The sequence below is a fragment of the Zosterops lateralis genome, assembly GCF_965231275.1.
Source record: "Zosterops lateralis genome assembly, chromosome: 5".
NCBI lineage: Eukaryota > Metazoa > Chordata > Aves > Passeriformes > Zosteropidae > Zosterops > Zosterops lateralis.
In genome coordinates this window covers 12,794,581-12,814,458 of record NC_139766.1, presented here as the reverse complement: position 1 = coordinate 12,814,458, position 19,878 = coordinate 12,794,581, and the positions used below count along the sequence as shown (strand labels likewise).

Below are 19,878 nucleotides of genomic sequence, written 5' to 3'. Positions count from 1 at the left end.
TTTATGAATACCATTTCTCCTGGGGCACTCTTTGAATATTTTAATCAAGATCTGGAGTTCTTTTTGGACAGAAGCTTCTTTGCTTTCATCTCTATGTCATCCTTAGTTTCAAAAGGCTGATGGGATAAGTTAACACTATTAACATAAGAAAAAGTTTGTAAGTACTGAAAGACCACTATGGTGAGCTGAGATTCAAAGACAATTAGAGAATTTGTGAAAAAAGTAGAAATATAAACTTAACAACCCACCCTCAATGAAAACATCAAGTAACTTAAGTAACTTTTTTTTAATAATCCCAAAAAAACTGGAGAACCAGTCCTGTTGTGCAGTCATTAGATCACTGGCTTTCACCCAAAGCTGATTTGACTGCACTTGCTGAAGCTAAAGATTATGATTTAAACTGCTCATTTAAAAATATGCAGTTCAGCTGACTCATTCAGTTTATTATACATAAATTAAATATATGCATAAAATGTCAGTCAAAACCCGGCAGGCTGGTGCTTAGCTTGTATCAAGAACTGATTTCAAGCAAATGTTATTGTTATTAAACTGTTGGTTTGATTCCTGACAAGTAATGAATCTTCGTTTCAGCTTTGTGATTAGGAGTGGTGACAAAACATGCTTGGTCATTTTGCTTGAGTTAAAGTAGAGTATAACAAATGAACATGGATTAGGTTATTTATTGAAGTGTAAATGTTGCAGGAGAACTTACAAAATTTTACATCTTTATGCTTATTATTAGTGTTTTTGAAATGGGATCATAGTCTTTTAAAGGTGATCATTGACAACTATATCCATTTCCATAACTCATGGCTCATTTATAAGACATCGAGAGGTAACTTTGTTATTTGTCTGACTACTATTTGTCTGACTACTGAAGTTGTATGTATTTTTTTTTCCTATTAATTTTTTCTGATTTCTAAAGGCTTTTGCTGTTACTAGCATCAAATTGTCATTTTATGAAGAAGCATAGATGGAAAATGCTTTTAATTAGGTTAGAACACTTCAGAAAAACAGGTATTTTCATTCTGAGACTTTCCACATTGCAATAATACCACAATTAATAATATGTATTATTAACAATTGTGTGTTACTTATGTTTGTTAAGAAGCAGGAGGTATTTATTCTAGTGCACTGCAATACAGCTTTCCAGCTTTGTACTGGCTGCTCTGCCTCCAGCCACTGCAGAGCAGTAGCTCCGTCCACTCCTATCCCTGATGAGATCCTGCAGTGCTGGATCCTGCAGGGATAGTCATGGTCACGGACAAGTGTTCTACACTTCATCAGTAAACACAAAAATGAAAATAAATTAAATGGAGATGAAAAAGTCCAATGGTAGAAGTCTAGTGAATTACATAGTTTGCTCTTTCTTTCCATTTCTATTTTTTAGACTCTGTTAGTGCTTTGATATTTCCGAGAAAAACTGTATGAAAACCCCTGTGTTTTGACAAATCAGAGTCTTTCATTTCATATGTCAAAACCAAAAGAGATAAAATAGGAAATCCTAGTGCTTGGATTTACACATTTCATTTGCTATTTATAGCCAAACTTTTATTAAGCCTTACCTAACCTTTCAAAACAAATGATGATCCCATTGTTGCAGTGTCTAGAAAAAGGCAGTAGCAGAAAGTCGGATTATGTGATACAGAAAATTGCGTGAAAAGAATTCAGTATCTATTAAAAGTTCTTTGGAAAAACATTGCTATTTTCTCTAGATTTTGGATAAGTGTTGTATTATGAAAGTTCTTCCTGGGACACAATGATGACTGGCTCTGCCCAATTTATTCTTTCTTTATTTAAATTGAAAGACAGAATTTATAGCTATGATGATATCTGTGGAGCTTATTATCCTTTAGTAGTTTTTATTATCAGTCTCATTTGTAAAATCTTTAGTTGTTGCTAAGGGTTTGGAGGTGGGTGACAAAGCACAAAATGAAAATACCTTGCAAATACCAGATACTACTATTTTCTCCTGGAGAACTAAAAATATTTTGTAGCAGTGGTAATGATGAGAATTCCCTTTTAAAGTTTTCCTACTTGGAATGAGCCTTATGAGAAGACTTCTCCACCAAAGCAGAGACAATCAATAAACAGTTATCAATAGGAGTATTTAAGTTGTGTAACAAAAAGGAGCACATGATACTTACAGTGAATAATTGCCAGATCTGCTGCTGTTCCCAAATGATTTTCTGTTCTTTTCCATACAGGAAGGTGAGTCTCCTCTGAACAGTAACATCGCAGCATTTGCATTAAAGGCAAAAGTGATCTATCCCATCAACCAGAAATTTAGGGTAAGGTTTTAGATTGTACTTGTGAAAATTAATGACAATCATTCTGTGTCAGAGTAAATTGCAGAGCCAAGTAATGGAAGAAAATTTACTGCCAATCTGCTTAATAGGAATCTTTGTATTTTTTATAGTCCATTGACTCAAGGCTTATTTTGTAAGGTTAAGAGCTCCCCCTGAAACCTGCAATGCTTTACATGGTGAACAGTCAATTTTCACTGTATTTAAGAGAGCTTGGCTTCCCCTTAACATTAATGGAAATTGGATCTGTCTAAGGAGCCATAAGAAAAACACCACAAGGATCTAAAAGGAAGAGAGAAAGCATGCACCAAGAAGCCAACTACAGCAGAAGAATGCTTTCCTGGGCAATGCAAAAGCCCGTCATGTATATGGAAACACTTTTGCTGTGTATACTGTTTGGCTTTTCTCTTAAAAGTAAACACTGAAAATTGATGTGATGTTCGTCTCCTTATTGTGTTGTATTAATTGACCTTGTGAATTTCCTTTGACTTATAGCCTTTGGCGGATGGCTCATCCAATCCATCTTTGCATGAGAATCCAAAGCAGGCAGGTCTGCCTAATCAAGTGGTGGAGACATCTATGTCAGGCAGCCTGGGATCCCTGAGCCAGGGAGACAAAGAGGACTGTAGTTCCTCCACAACAATACATTCCACAACAAGCGATGACAGATTTCAGGCTCGAGCCTTCCTAAAGGTGGCCAGCTTCCCTGAAGTGCTGACATGTGAGAGGTAAGCAGTAACCTTGCCCTTGTTTTATCATTTCCTGTGTTTTTTAGGACAGTCACTAAAGGTGAAAGGCCGGGCATGATTGCACACAGTTGCCACATCAGGACAGGGTTATCTGCCTATAACCCTAAAAACGTTGTTGGGGAGATTAATACATTAAGCACTTTAATTAAATTAAGCACACATGAATACACTTCCTTGACACATTAAGGCAGTCATCCTGTTCTTTGTGAAATTTCAGGAATCAGAACTGGCCAAAGCTGTCTCATAAAAGGTATATCACTGTTAGCATAAGGAGATGTCTTTGTTATGTCTCGTGTGCTGATTTCACCTGTGCTGGGGATGGAACCTCTGCACTGTGCAATGCCATCTCACACTGCAGGCGCCTTGAGAGCACTCGGAGGTGTGTTCTCGCTCTTTTAATGGGAACTACTCATGTCTTACTCTGGGAAAACAGTTCTTCCCTGACACTGCTGATGAGCAGGTAGAGGTAATTGAAATGGACTGTCATCCTGATTTCCTTTCAGCTGCACCATGGCGAGGTACCCCTAGATGAATATATGTGTCTGCACTCTCTGCACTTAGCAAGAATAAGAAAATCATATTTGTGTCAGGGGGACTGGGAAGGGTAGGTTCTAGCAATGAAGAATGGTTACAAAACACTCTTACTATGACTGTTTGAATTTAAAGCCGTGTTTTCCCTGGTTGTATCCATTCATGCAGAAGTTTACCTTGTCTTTTTCTAGAGGAAACTGCAATGCGAACTTTATTAAAAACACTACTTTGTTTTGTTTACTTCTGCATACAGAAATCTTTTCTGAAAAAGAGGCAATGTAGAAATAAAGCAACTTCATTTCTGTTTTGGGGCAGTGTTTTTAGGAGAATTTAGTGGTTAAATGAAACTTATGTTGTTATGTTGTCTTTTTGTGTAGCCATTATTTAGATTGCTAATAATGCATTTTTTATCTTTGTTTTAGTTTTGATGTTAAGCTCTGCCTTTGCAGTCTTACTTTAAAAGATCTCAGGCTTCTTGATACTGAACTCAGAAAAGAAAAACATGTGGTAGGTACTTTTATCTCATTTATAGCTCATTGTTTTGTCAATCTTAGTTGAATATCAGTTTAGGAAATAACATAAACAGCTGGCTAGATGGGATGTAGTGTAGCAGAGTTGCATTTCCACATTATTGTCTTTTTTTTCCCTCCTACTCTGCATATATATCTCCTTTCTAAAGAAGTAAAGTATAATGAAATATACTGGTCTGTGAAATACCAATATAGCAAGTACAAAAATTTGATTTTAAACATTACTCCAGAGACTAACATACAGCACTTGAGGCTCATAAAAAGAGGTAATAAGTTATTTAATAGATGAGTTTGTCTTGAGGACAAACTTACTTGTTTGTGTGTTGTAACTCCAAAGACTTAAAGCTTTTGGAATAAATTTGAAAATTCAGTTTAACTGAATCAGTACCATTGTGATAAGTACAATAGTTGTGATTTTGTACGACTGAGGGATTAAGGTACCATTTAAAACATAGATAATTACCTACATCAGATCACAGCATTGAAAACTGACAAAGAAAATAAAAAGAAAAGGAAAAAAAGTACAATTAAAGCCACAAGATACTCAGGAATGATCGTTTGTGGTGACTAGCTATGATGAGTAGAGCACCGTTACTGCTACTGAGTTTTAGCTCAGTAAATATGAATCTGGACATAAAGTCTATAGCTCTTTCCTCTTTTCTCAGGCTCTGTTTAAACAAATTGGTAATTTCTGTTATAATTTACTAAATCCACTGAGCATATTTCCAAGGGTGAGATTTTCTGAAAAAATTTCTACACAACCCAAAGGAAGAAACAGGAAAGTAAATCTGGGAAGCAATTTCTCATCTGATGGATTATTTACAGCTAGTTAGATGAGAAAGGAAACTTGTGATCAGATTCCAGAAGGAGGTTTAGCTTGATTATAGAAGGTTGAACTTGATGTCAATCATCAATTTCTAGAGGAAGGTAAGTAGCAACATAGTGATGTAATCACAGAAACACAGAGAAATTGGGCATTTAACATGCTTTGTAGCCCACCAGAAATCACCACAAATGGCTTTGACCTTTCACTGAATATTTAAATAGCTTTATATTTTTGCTAGAAGGAAAAAAAGGGAAAAAATAAATCAGTCTGAGAATAATTTCTTCATTTCCTGGTCTTCTTTCTCTGATTTCAGTCTTTCTTGGCATCAGGTGTAAGGAAATATATCCTTTTCTTTCTGTCTTCTCCTGAACCCTTTTTTTCCTTTTTACTGTATATGGTATCTTGGTAGTGCGTTCAAAACTTGATAAACTCCTGTCCAAAACATTTGCTAGTGAGATCTGAAACATGACTCTATATGGTTTTCTCTTCCATTGAGCTCTAATTATAATATATTTTCCAGATTTTGGTGACCTGACATATTGGCTTCAATATTGGCTTCAATAACTGTTTCTATATGTATATATGCATTAATTTATGTTTTTATATGTTTTAGGCAGGCAAGTTCTGTGTCAGCTTGTTTTCAAGATTATGAGGAACAGGCAGGTGTCTGTTAAATTTCACGTATTTTTATTTCCACAATAAATGGAAAATGCTGCAGCAGTTAGTAATGAAGTGAATTAACCTTACACTGAAACTCTAATTGAGGCAAGAGGGAAGAGTTTTCCCAGTGTTAAAAAAATTCAAAACCATCTTTTTGAAGACACTAGTATTACAGTATTAAGAAAAAAAAAAAAGACACACAAATGGAAAATAAGTATTTTTCTTGCAAGACAAGCTAGATGGAACTTGAAATAGTTTCTCTTGCATTGTATATAAAAATGTTTGATGTATCATGTAGCCGACTACAGTTGAAGTCAGAGTAATGAGTCTTTAGTATCTTTCAAATAGTTAATATCTTCCTGTTTAGGGCTTCATTAAACTTTAGAAATATGGACTTTGTATTTTCAAGTGATCTGCATTTTCTCCAGTCACAAATAGTTTCAAATGTGTCTGTCTGTTTACAAGGATATATGAGATTATGTGTAACACTATCTTCCAGTATTTCACTGTAGCTAAAACCAAAGAATTTTTCACGGTGGAAGTACTGGAGAGTCGCTGGTGATTTACCTGTTAATTTATCTGTTGTTTCGCTTATGACTTGCTATAATCTCCCTAATTGATTTAAGTCAGCAAAAGTTATCACAGAGATTTTCTTACAGTGATGAACAGGCACTTAACCTGGGTTTTGTTTTCTTCCTTTTAAACAGATGTTTAGTCATGTTTTCAAGATATACCTCACAGACTTCCATCGTAAAAAGAAGATTACTGATGGTTTGTTGAAGAAGATCCTTCAAAGTCAGGAAAATGTAAGTGGTTTTGTTGGTTAGTATTTAAGACCAGACAAAATAAGAGTTAACCTTATTACCACAGCAGGCCATTTCACCTACTCCTTTTAAACAGAAATGTCATTTGTAATCCATTTCTGAAGAAAATGCAAAGAAACTCTCTTGTTAGTTGATTTTCTCCATTACCTTGTATGCTTTTCCTCTTTGTTGCTGTATGAAGTGATCTGTGTAATCTGTTAAAGATAAAATATTTTGTAGTTGAATCCATTTAAGCAAACAGAACATTTTGAGCCTTATTCACTCAGATTTAATAATTTCTAATTATCAGGGGCTTTGTTTGGTCACAGGTATCATTGCTGAGAATAAAATAGCAGGAAATAAAGTAGCAGTATGAAGCTCAAGGCTTTCCTCAGGGGAAAATATACTTATTTTCCTCATCATCCTTTTTGCTTTCATGTACTTGCATGTAAGTCCATATGCCATTTCTGAACTGGAAGACATACATTGACAGTCAATGTGCATTTCAGGTAGAGTCACAGTACTATTTTTGAGGTTATTAGATGGAACAAAAAGCTTTACAAAACTATAGAAAATAGGAGAGCTATTGGTTCCACTTTCCAGTTTAGAGTCACAGAAAAATCTGGATTGAGAAGCACATCTTGAGATTGTCTGGGCCAGCCTTCTGTAGGAAGTTTTGTTTTACATAAGGTTATCCAGTGCCCTGCCAGTCCAAATCTTGAATGTTTGTACTGAGAGCAGCCTTATGATGGTACTGATTATGCTTTTCTTACCTGTAGATGGAATTTCACATCTAGGCATTAGTCTATCACCTCATGAGCTCTAGTCGTTGAATACTTTGTGTAGTCTCACAATCTGTGAATTACTGTAAGGAATCTCTGTAGTTGTACCCTATGTATTTTGCCTTAAAGCACTCTTTTGCCTTAAATCCTCATGTTTAGTATTAAATCTTGTATTTACTAGATGAAAAGTGAGATTGGATGTGCAAAATCCTTTTACTGGTGGTCTTCTGGTAATGACTTCAAATTATAAACAGAGCTAATCTAGAATAGTCATATTTCCTGATAAAACCTAATCCTCAGGGGAGTTTGATGGGATTGGTGTCCTCATGCTGCTGCAACACAAGGACTAAATCTGAATAACTAGATGCAATAATTGCCAGAGAACTCCAGTTGTTTAAGTGCCAGTATGGGGTTTCTGTGTGCTATATGATGGAGAGAAAGATCTTGTAAACCTGACAGTCTTAGAGGTGGGATATCTTACAAGGAACAAGGCTGGTTATGACCACCATGTAAAAGAGATATTGGCAATAAGCAGAAGTGTTACATGGTTTATAGCAGACAGCGTTTTCCTCTTTTAATTCTGCATCATAAAAATTCATGGGATTTTGATGAAATTGTTAGTGAAGCTTGTCAAACTCTACTTACATTTCTTTAAGGCATAAGGATATCAAGTTAATGCATTGACAGCCAAAAGAGGGTGGTATTAGAAGTCAGTGCTTGCTATGCAAGCCATATTGTAGCAAAGGAAGAATTGCCCTTTTCAGTATCAACTTACTAAGCAGTGGCAGCAGACTAATATTAGTCAGCAACATCAGCTTTTAGAAAAAAATCACCCTACTTTCTAAAGGACTGAAAAGCTGTAAAACCTCATGTAATTATGCAGCCTGTCAAGATGAGGCACATGCACTAAAATAAAAATATTCCTAGATAAATTTCCAAGGGTTATTAGTATAAAAGCTCATGAAACAGTGTTTACTAAGACTTGAATTAAGTGGAGACGGATGAAGGTCTTGACTGTACTCACATCCTAGTGGAAATGTATGTATTTGTATTAAGTTTAGTTCAGAGCTACCATATATCTGGAGATCTCCTTGCTTGCTACAGAAGGTGCATTACCAAGAGACAGAACTTCCTGAAAACTTCCTTACCCATGAGCCAGAACTGACATACAGATTCAATCCCAAATTTAGAAGTTATGTCTGTTTTTCTGTTTAATAAATCACTTGATTTTTTTTCCCCGCAGGATTTTGAAGAATTACAGAAGCAACTTGACTCTAGACTCCAAAATACTGAAATGTCAGGAGCCCATAATTCAGAGTTCCAGACTCTAGAAGACATAGAAAGGAGGGAAAGGGAATATTCTGAGCACGTAATAGATAATGTAACTTTCTAACTTTTTAAAAAAAATTATTTTAATATTATTCTTTTGGTGGGGAGTTCTTAAGTGCAATGGTTTTGTTGAGTAGTCCACAGTTAGTATATTATGTGTGTACAAGTCATAAAAATATTTTTACTTTGCCTCAGCAAAATATTTCCAACTACCTTTGGGTGTCAATATGTTTTTATAGATAAAACATTTTTAATGTTTTTTGTAAAACACTACTGTTTTATCAGCTGAGAAAGCTGGTAAACAAAGTCTAGTGCTTGTCTGATGATAAGATTTATTTCAAGCCTATGTATAGCCTGACTTTTAGGAATGTTATCCTAACACCTTGCTTTTATCAATCCCCATAACTGAGTAAGAGAGTAATAAAAGACTACAATTTTTTTTTTTAGCTGAAAGTACTAAGAATATAGTTACTAAGAATATAATTAACAATATAGTTGCTGGGCAGTGTTTTAGTATGTTTTGTGCATTTACTTTAGCAAAGCACTTTTCTTTAGCAACTTTCCACGTGAGAATATATTTACTTTTTTTGATGTGAAAATACAATTTGATAGCAAGCATTTAATTTTCAAAGTAAAGATTTTCTTTTTTTTACTCTAAAGTAGGTTCATGGTGTCAGTATAGCTTTCAGACTAGAAAACTGGAGGTTAAGAACATTCTATGTCTTATTTTGCAGTAAACTGAGTAATATTCTTCCTAGTCCTGTTTTTGAAGTTTGAGCAAATTGATTGTTGATGAAAATGATAGAGTGACACCTCTGTGAGCTGCCTGTGCTGATTGACTGAGGCACTTCACCCCTGGACCAAACAGCCCATCACCTCAGCCTTGGGTCTTTTTCATACAGGAGTTACATTTTTTAATGTCTGGTGCTTAAATGCTTCACTGGGAATTTTCTCAGCTTTCTTTTGGTTCCCTGAGCACTTCACTTTTTAGTGGAAATCCTGGTAACATTGGAACATCTGTGTCAAGTTTCTTTTGCACTTTAACTTTGCTCAGTGGAAAAATGATTGTTTAGAGTTTTCCAGAGTTAGTCACGTAAAAACAATTGCTGGCAGCCGTGCTGAGAAACATGAGGCATTTATTCACCAGCAGCAATCATCCTTCAGTGGGTCTGTCACTCTTGTGCCTACAGATGCTTTTCATCGTATTGAAAATAATTTCCCTTTATGCAGATTTGTATAGATCAGTACGTTGAACTAATCCACTCTTCTCCTGAGAATATAAAGGGGTTTTTGCCATACTTACAGATGCCATAATCACTTTTTTTCCCCAAAAAACTTATGGATACTGAATAAAAATCTTGATGATAGATGCATTTTTTACCTTTATGTATATGAGTAATCCCACAGAGCACAGCATATTGGCAGTTGTGTGCAGTCGTGTTTGTGGAACCAGAATCTAAAACTAGGGATTTTCCATACAGTAATCTATCAGAATTGCCACATACAGTGTGCTGACACTGCATAAAGTGCTTAATTCCAGCCACTAAAGTGCTTATGTAGCATCTAGCTGTGAGAGGCTTTGATGGTGTAAAACAGTAGTAATTTTCAGTTTTGTTTTTTTCTTTGTAAAAATGGTGTTTGACTAGAATACCTGCTCCTACAGCTAAATAAAATTCCCAGTATAAAAGGGATGCAGTTTATCTTCTAGGTCTTTTTATGTGATCAATATCATTAAAAACATTATAGGCTCTTATAGATGCAATGTGTAGAGATTTAACAAATTCTTAGCTAGTTAAAAAGAATGACTGCAGTTATTTTAAAAGGTCAGGTCTGACCAACTGGTTATGTGCCACCACCAATGTATTATATATATATATTTTTTTAAATATAGAAAATATATAATAGTCTCTCTAGCTTTGCAAATTGTTCAATATAACTAATACTAAGAGCTGTCTGTAATCCCAGTGACTTGTATTTCAGTAGACTCCTATATATGCCTCTTTCTCTAATGAAATACCAGATGATTAATGAGGGAACATGGGTTGTTTTTTGATTCATATTCACAGATGGAAGCCTTCTGGAAGCAGACTGACAAAGCCCAGCAGGATTTTTTGGACCAATCAAAATGCTCAAGTGCCAAAGCAACAAAGATAATGATGGATCTGACTGAGAAGATGATTGCAGTAGAAAGCTTGTTAAGTGAATCTCAAGACTTGCAGGCGATGGTAAAGTAAAAAGGAAATAAAAGTTGAGACAGATTTAGTCAATATGAAGAGAAAGAATTATGTCAATGCACAGAATCTGTCAGTCCTGCCTCAGGAGTGATGTAGACTACTTAATCCAGTTGTCTCTTTGAGCTTTATTGCAAAGAGCTCAATTACAGTTTAGGAAGATTCACAAGAGGGTGAACTCTCTGCACTTGAGTTCCAATTCTCAGAATACCATTTAGGTAGTCATATAAGGAAAAAGTATTGTTAAAGCAGCTGGTGAAACAAGAGCGAGAACACTAGATCTAGTTGATGGAGAATTATTACTGTGGGCATTACAAAACTTCTTTTTTTTTCAAAATATTTATTCCGCTTTGACTGACAAATCCTAGTGTAAATTTGAGGGTGATTCTGTGTGTTCAATGACTTTAATTGGAATTGAAAATTCTTACAGGGTCTTAGGGATATGGTCTGAAGAGGGAAAACTCTGTTCATAAATGCATCAGCACTGTGCTTTATGTTGCGTTAAATCTAACAGATCCTTTATTGTTTTTTGCACAGGACATACTGAAAGAGTTACATGTAATTTATAGATTAACATACAGTTGGAATCACTGCATTTATTAGTAATTTGATGTATAAACAGATACAGTAATTATTAGCTTGTTAGTTTTGCATTGGAGCAGCTAAGTAGACTAAGCTGGCCAGGTATGAAAAAAGTCTTTGCTGCTTGTTGCACTAGACCCAAACTGGGCCACTGTACAGTAAGTTCCTTCAGATGGGCAGACTGCAGATAAGATATCTGGATACAGATACAGGAGATACTCCTGCCTGAAGTCACTACTATGATGCTGAAATCTGATTGTAGAGGTCATTGTAGGTACAGCTCTATTAATTACAGTAGGTCAGAGAATCACAGAATCATTTGGTTTGGAAAAGACTCTTGAGATTGAGTCCAGCTGTTAACTTGGCACAGCATTGTCGAACTCTTTCTAACCTTGCAGCATTATTTAAAGCAGTGGCACTTTCACCCAGGAAATCTTTCCCTACTGTAAACATGGGCTGCTTCTTTAATAGTGCAATGAAAGCTGCTAGGCCATAGGCAATTATACTAATTTTTAGTATGTGTATTGAACTCTGTCTGACCATGTATTTGAAGGATCACAGCATTATCAGAATCAGCTATGTGTCCTCATTTCAAAATGAGACCTGTGCTGATGTGCCATATAGTATCTTGAAAAGAGCTCCAGGACTTCCATGTTGTCTTCTGTCCACCTATCCTCCTTGAATATTTAAGTTTGTTCTGTAAGGCTGTTATTATCTTTTCCAGACTTAATGTCTTTCTTCTTGACAGCTACAAATCATGAAAAACACCCATAATTTTAGATTAGCTCTTGCAGCTGAACATGCAATAAACCTACTACTAGCCTGCACTGATCAAGACTTTCAGCAATATTTAAGTACATGAAGATGGTTATTCACATGGTTATGAGAAGCCTCAGTGGCTTTCTTCGTGGTTTGGGAATCAATAGTTCAGTGAAAGGAAAGCACAACCAAAGACACGTTCTTGGTTTCTAAACAGGATTTTTTGTTTGGTTTAGGACATTCAGGAAAGGTTATTCAACTGGGAGCTTATGGTGAAAATGATCGATTCACTGAAGTCCTCTATACCAGAAGAGTGTAAGTGTAGATTAAATACTGTGTCAAATATTCTGGACCACTTAACTGTCAAGAATAATCTTTCAGTTCGACAAAAGGAAGAACTTCTAACAGATCTGCACAAGGCCTTCTGGGAACAGCTGGCACATTACAGTAATGGTGAGTACTTAGACTGGAGCTCAAGCCTTACATGAGTTCTCATTGTTTTAAAGAATAAAAAAATCACAGCTCCAGCCATATATATATATCTGTTTTAAAAAGATAACTAATGCATTGGCCAGGATTAGTTGTATTCTGGAGGATGTATGTTTGGAAGGGGAGCTTTGACTTTAGGCCTTGTATGTCTTGTTCCAGACATACTACGTACTTACTCTACAGTTCACATAATCTAATTCCATTAATTTGAATATAGAAGAATCGCACTTGCTACAAGTATTTGTGATATTTCTCCATTTACTGTTCACACACTTGGCATTGCTGGTGATATTGGCTGACATAAGACAGTGTCATAGGATTTCCTGCTAGCATGTAATGCCAGAAGCAGTTGTGCTATCACTGTTTTGAAAGGATAATGTTAAAGCTTATGAGCCTCCTATAAATCTCTCTTTTATTATGTCAGGCTAAGCTACCTTTAAAATGAAGTATTTTCCTATTCCTTTTACACCTCTTCATATTGCCTATCTAAAAAGTACACAATTATAATAAAGTCTAAGCTGACTGACCCACTGATTTAAGGTTCTCCTTGTGTCATTTTGTATGTTACCTAATGCCCAATGTTGAGAAATGTAGCGCCAGCTTCTCTGATAGGTTCTGTTTCAGGGCTCAGTGCCTCCCATCAGCACTCACAGAAAATTACGGTAAACGTTTAGCCAGAAGGAAAATAATGAGAACTACTTCAACACAATTTGCAGAACCATTTCTGCTACTTTTGGACACATTTAAAGAAAATTGTTGTAGCAAAATGGCATTAGGTTTAGAGTTCAGTGAACTGAATAGTCAGAATGAATGCAGTCTTGTTGCAGTATGTTCTTGCTGCAGTGCCGCTCACTCACTTTGGGCTTGGTGGTGATAATTTGTGCCTTATCTCAAAGTCATAAATTCACAGAATCACAAAATGGTTAAGGTGGAAAGAACTTCTGGAGGTTGTATGGTCTACCTGTCTGCTCAAGCAGGTTGAGCTACTGTTGGTTGCCCAGACAGCTTCTATCTCCATGAATGGATACTCCACCTGGGCCACCCATTCCAGTGCTCAGTCATCCTCATGGTAAAAGGAACCTCCAGTGTTTCAGTTTCTGGCAGCTGCCTCTGGTCCTTTCGTTGGGCACAACAGAACAGAGTGACTCTGCCTGCTTTGTACCCACTCTCCAGGTGTTTATATACATGCTCAGATCCCCCCTGAGCCTTCTCTTCTCCAGGCTGAAGAGTCCCAGGTCTCTCAACTTCCTCTCACTGGAGAGATGCTCCAGTCCATTCATCATCTTTGTGGCCCTTTGTTGAATTCTCTTCAGTATCTCCATGTCTCTCTTGTACTTGGCTGTGGAGTCCAGAATTGGACACAGCACTCAAGGTGTGGCCTAACCAGAGCTAAACAGAGGGAAGGGATCTCCTCCCTGGCTTATTTTCAACCTGGTGTCCCCCAGAACCCCTAGGTCCTTTCCTGCCAAGCTGCTTTCCAGCTGGGCAGTCCCCAGCACGTGTGTGTCCCCAGCGTTGTTCCTCCCCAGGTGCAGCACTTTGCACCTCCCATTGTTAAACTTCAGGAGATTTGCATCAGCCCATTTCTCCAGCTCATCAAGTGCCCTATGGATGGAAGTACGTGTGTTGTATCAGCCACTCCTTCCATTTTTGTGACCATTGCAGGCTTGCTAAATTTGCACTCTGCTCCATCATTCAGGTTATTAATGAAGCTACTGAGTAGGATTGCACTCAGTATTGACCACTGGGGTACACCAGTAGGTGCTGGCTTCCAGGTGGACTTGGAGCAGGTTGGCAGTCCATCTCACTGCCTGCTCATCCATCCTCTTCTCTGTGAGGATCTGTCAAGAGACTGCATTGAAAACCTACCTGAAGTCAAGGCAGCCAATATCCACCACTCTCCTGTCATCTGCTGAGCCAGTTGTTTCATCACAGAAAGTGCTGCAGACTTGATCCTCTTTCAGAACATCCAGCTGTGTGCCCAGTTTGCTGATGTTCACGAATACATGTATATTGTGATATAGTTTCGTTCATGGATGTTTGCTTCTAGAATTGTCTATGCCTAGTTCATTGTTTTTGCATAGGTTCAGCCACTAACATTCTTTAAGCATAAATAGGTGTCTCTGGGTGATTTTTCCTTCTTTTTGTCAATTTTCACTTGTTCTAAAGCAAAAATACCTCTGTCAAGACCTTTATTTTATGCAAAGTAGATGTTTATAGTTATATATAGCTGCATATTATAGTACATCCTGTGCAGAAGAACATTATCAACCTCCTGGTTTTAGATGGAAATGAAAAGTGCTTTAAAAGAAAATTATCTGGAGTGGAGGATTTATTCCAATTGAGTCTTATGTTGACCTTTCTTATGAGCTCCTAAATATAAAAGTTAAACTGTACCTATAATTGACAAACAGAGCATAAAACCAGCAAGACTGCTCCTAGAATACAAGGAAGTAGCAAAGAATCAATAGTGTTTAAAAATAAAACACTGCTACATTTATTTGAGGGATATTTTCATTACAGGCTTTCCTGGGCTTTTGGTGCACTTTCAAGTGTTCTGTCAGTGCATCATCAGCGTATGGATAAGCACAGTATATTAGCATGGAGAATAAATAACATTCTTGGTGCTGCAGTACTGTCTTCCTTTTGTTTCTCTACAAAATAATTTCTTGTAGTTAAAGCAGCTTGATATAGTGGCAGAACAGCAGCCACAGGTAACTTCTTTTGCATTCCTCTTTAGTTGTTTGTGTCAGGAGTGAAGTACTGCTCTGGGGTAGGGCAACTGAGGGAAATGAATAAAATTCTTCTTAGGTGGACAGGCAATGAGACATGAAGTGGCAGAACATTTAAAGCACCAATTGCACTCAGCAGCCCAGGATGCAAATAGACTCAGGAATTTATATATCAATTGGAGCTACAGAGGGAATGAAGAGGGGAGGAACTTAGTCCCAAATAGTTCACATTAGTAGCAAGAAATTGGAGGGACCTTGACAACTTTTACTGCAGGTTCTTGGATGAGTCACTTTATAAGTCTGGTATGTATGGCTGCATGCCAGTTCAAGCTAATCTGAACTAGCACTGCTTTAGACCTTTTCTCCCCACCATATGTTGCTGCCCCTGTCCTTGCAGCAGCATTTGCATATTTGCAATTAGGTAATGAGCCACTTACTGACCTTCCTGAAGCAGGAGGGAGAGGTTTGGGATGCTGCATGGGGGAATCTGTTTCTTGAACTAACACGCTGCCTTCACATAAACAGCAGCACCAGCGAAAGGGAGGGTGCAGGATGGTAGCAGTCCAAAAACCTGACAGCTCTGAGTGCCATGTAACAATCTAGAAGTTCACATCTAAAAAGGCCAGCGGGATAAGAAGCAAATTTCAAATCTTGCATGGTGATTACTTGTCTATTTCACTCACTAACAGATTTCGGTGAGCTTATGTTGTGTGACAGTAGCAGATGCTGCTTTCTCCCTGTGGAGTTGTGGTGCCTAATTGTTTGTGGTTTATGTTCCAGAATGTATGCAACAAAGTAAAGACCTGATCTGGAAACGGCTGGAGTGCCGTGCAAAGAAAAAGGAAGAGTTCAAATGCAGACGGGAAGCTGAACAAGAGAGTCTTCTTAGGAAAACTTTTCTTACTAAAGATGTTCATAATTTTCTCAAGGTGAATAAGTAAAAGTTTATTTTTCCTGTTCTATTAGCTTTTAAAAGGCCAAATGTATTGCAGATTTCTCCCAGTTCCGTGAAATTGGGAATTTTGTGTCTTCATGAGAATCCTGTTCAGTAGCACAGGTAGACAGGGTGAGAACCCCCATTGCCATAGCTTCTCCTGCAGTCTCGGTGTTGTTGCATTGGAGCAGAATTCCAGTGGGGTTAATGCAAAACTGCATGTTTTGTTGAAAACATCTTTTACTCAGATACTGTGTGTTTGCTTCAAGACAGGAAATATCTGGAGGTAAAGTGTCCAGCCTGCATTACAGAAGCAAACAGTCTGCACAGATCTAATTGCTTTTCTGTGAGTGGGGTTACTGAGGCTCAAAAGACTTACCAAATTTCTGAGAAGTAGAGGAAAAACTAATTATGATCCCTGGCAGAATGCCTTAGAGAAGGTTTGCAATTGATAATTTAATATGTTATACAATGGCCAGTGTAATGTTTTCATGGTCATATTTTCTATAGAGATTTGTTATTATTGTTTGAAATAAATATACAAAATCAGAGTTCTTAGCTGCAAATGCTGAGAGCTGCAAAATTTGAGTAACTGCTGAGAACTGCAATCCCAAGTTATTAAGAATTAAAAAAAAAATCAATCCTCAATTTTCATGAAAAGAAATAATTTAAGGTAAAAGTGGTTACATCCAGCAACATTAAACTTTTGATGAAATCTAATAACTTAGATAAAATTACTGTATGAGAAACCCAGATTCAAACTGCAGCAAGCTGTCAAAATTTATTGATCTTAATACTGCAATTTTGCACTGCAGGGCCATATTCTTTAATTATATTGTATGAATTGGATAATGCAGTTACTGTTCCTGTATGCACACCTACCTGGCAATACCTCACTTCAAAACAACTGGAGCACTTTTTACATCTTTAGCTTTTCATAACTTGAGACAAATAATTCTGTCACACATTTTTGTAGCCCATGTGCACTTGTGAATGTATTTTCCTTTTACACATCATTGGACACCCTTGGACATACCCAGTATCCCAGATTCATTGAACAAAGTTTAAAAATTTTGCATTAAGACCCCTTCCCTACAAAGGTAGAGTCACACAGCTTTGTGCAAGAGATGCTCTGTTCTTATGAGCAGATCATTAGTCTAGAGTTTAACTAAGTCTACTCAACAGCTTTCTGACAGGCTGAGCAGGGAGGGGCAACTTGCATTTCATGCTGCAGGACAGAAGACAGATGAGGTTTAGGATTATGAAGTGCCTGTGTACAAATTATGAAAGTCAGAAATGTAAGCCTTTCTGCAGCACAGTGGGAGAGTGTTTTTGTCCCAGAACAGATGGGGTCTTAAGTGCAGAAACTCTTCGAAGAATAAGAAAAATCCGTACCTGCAGCTCCCATGGTTTTGCTTAAATAGTCCAGTAATTATTTTGTGAGAACAATCCACTTGGCACTGAGGAGCTGTTTTAAGTTCGTTTCATGATTTCACAGCCAGCCCACCAGTAAAGGAATTGATTCCAAAGCCTCACCATGAGCCCAGAGCTGTACCCATCAAAAACACTTCTTTTCTCTGCCTTTCCCCCTTCATCTCATCAAGGGGCTCACACCACCGTGGTAGCAGCCTTGCCAGTAACTGACCTTTCTACTGAATTTTAAGTGGTTGCCAATTATGATGGCGGATTTTGCTATAAACTTTATTCACATCAGATTGTTCTGAACACAAGTAGGGTGGTAATGATTGAGTTGCTGCAGATCCGATTTTTTTTAAAAATAGAATGGGATGTATAGTAAAGATTAGAGTTGCTGTATCATTTTTTCTCCTTCATCTATGTTTCTGTTGGAAAAGGAGCATTTTAATTTTATCCTTTACTGGCAGGGAATACAGGAATGATCAATGAAGAACACAAACCATAAAGTGCCAGTTACAATAGTTCAGTCTGGCTCTGCCTACCTGTGGTGGGACATAGAAGTTATACCAGTTAACTTCTCAAATTCTGTCATAAAGTATGACTCCATGAGATGTGTGAACTTTCAAGTCTACCTCTACAAGAATGATGAAGAGTTTATGGGCACTTTGGTCTTCTTTAGAAGAGCTCTATTGACATACCTAATGAAGAAACCTGTATTTACCATGGGAGTGAAAGGGAGTACTTGGCAGATTAAATCCAAATATGGAATATTTATGTATAATGCTACTCATTAGTCTGTAGATTGAGGTAGTCTTTGTCTGTGAAATATAATATTCCATGAGCCTGCCAACATGTCCACAGTCACAGTCCTCACTTGAAGAAAAAAATTGCATACTTGTTAAAACTGTGACCAAGGACCAAGTCAGAAGATCAGCCTTTTAGGAACCACCATGGGACATGGTGACCAACCCCAGTGCAAAAGCCCTGTACAGTGTGATACCTGGCTGTAACTCAGGTATCTCATGATGATGTCAGATGGCTGTTCTGCACCTCATAGTAATGGCTATGATGTAATGATATTCATACATTGGAAAGCAGATTTCAAATCAGATCATTTCACGTTTTGTAGTAGTATGTACGCATCATTTAACCCCATATTGCCAAGGCTAAGGAATTAAGGTGGTAAGGCAAGTTTCATTTCCCTCTGATTCATGGTTCCAGGTAAACAATAACTGTTGTAGTGATAAATGGGAAGAGCATTGAGGAAGAAAAGAGAAGGATCACAAGAAACCATTAAGATCTTTTCAGCTATTTAAATATACCTACTATGTTTCTTTTAGGCTTACCATGAGCTGATGGAGAAACACTGGCAAGCACAGTGGGATCTGGAGGAGGAGGATGACTGTGAGAGCACAGAGGCTGTCACTGATCTCTACAAGGTGCCACTTCTAATGATAAATGTCATTTGCTAAATTCATTTTGAAGATCACCTAACCCCACTGCAATGTCAGGCCTTGGGGAAGATTGGGGGATTGCAGCAAGGATCAGCTCCAGAAAGATAGGCTAACAAAGCAGAAGATGGAGGCAGGACAGTCTTCCATATTAGCTTGCCTTTTCTGTTATCTTCCCAAAGCACTATGTTGCCTAACTTCACATAACTTCAGAAAACCCCTGCATGGTCTGCCAAAACATGCTGCCCAGGTGGCTGACAAGGTTACAGTAACGTTGAGAGCATACAATGTCTGTCATTACCACCAGGAGGGAGATTTAATTTATGTGGAGTAATTGTCTCTCCTGCACTGTTGCTGAATGATGCTATTCTAAGTGAACTTCACTACATCTCCAAATGCAGTCTTTTCATTCATTTCTCACAGAGAAATTTTTGTTGCTGTAGTTAGTTCCCTGAAATAGGTTCAGATCTCTGGTGTAAATAATACTCTACAATTCTTTTTGTTATTGATTTGGAAAATTCTAGGTGCTTCATGCTTTTGCATCATCTTTAATTATTTTCTGTCTATGCAGAAAAAATACGATAAAATGATCTATCTAGTGAAGTTCAAAACCATAGTAGGTAGTGACCTTTAATTAGGCTGGAACTAATCACTTTCAGCTCAACAGGATCCTTGTCATGATTAATTATGGCCAGATCAGGATGTTGAAGAAGCTTGTGGTCCCTATCACATAAGGATAATACACCTGTACAATCTTAATTAGCAGTA

At 37.3% G+C, this 19,878-nt stretch overlaps 1 protein-coding gene across 1 annotated transcript in view; it reads left to right on the top strand.

Moving 5' to 3' along the window:
- The window catches only part of EVC (EvC ciliary complex subunit 1), a gene marked incomplete at its 5' end in the record, with an annotated part of 51,101 nt that overhangs the window by 3,453 nt on the left and 27,770 nt on the right, over positions 1-19,878 (top strand). The window contains 9 exon segments of the mRNA XM_083861410.1: positions 2,208-2,291; positions 2,802-3,034; positions 4,009-4,093; positions 6,310-6,408; positions 8,431-8,568; positions 10,583-10,741; positions 12,325-12,541; positions 16,090-16,238; positions 19,000-19,098. Coding sequence (XP_083717536.1) covers positions 2,208-2,291; positions 2,802-3,034; positions 4,009-4,093; positions 6,310-6,408; positions 8,431-8,568; positions 10,583-10,741; positions 12,325-12,541; positions 16,090-16,238; positions 19,000-19,098 — 1,263 coding nt within the window.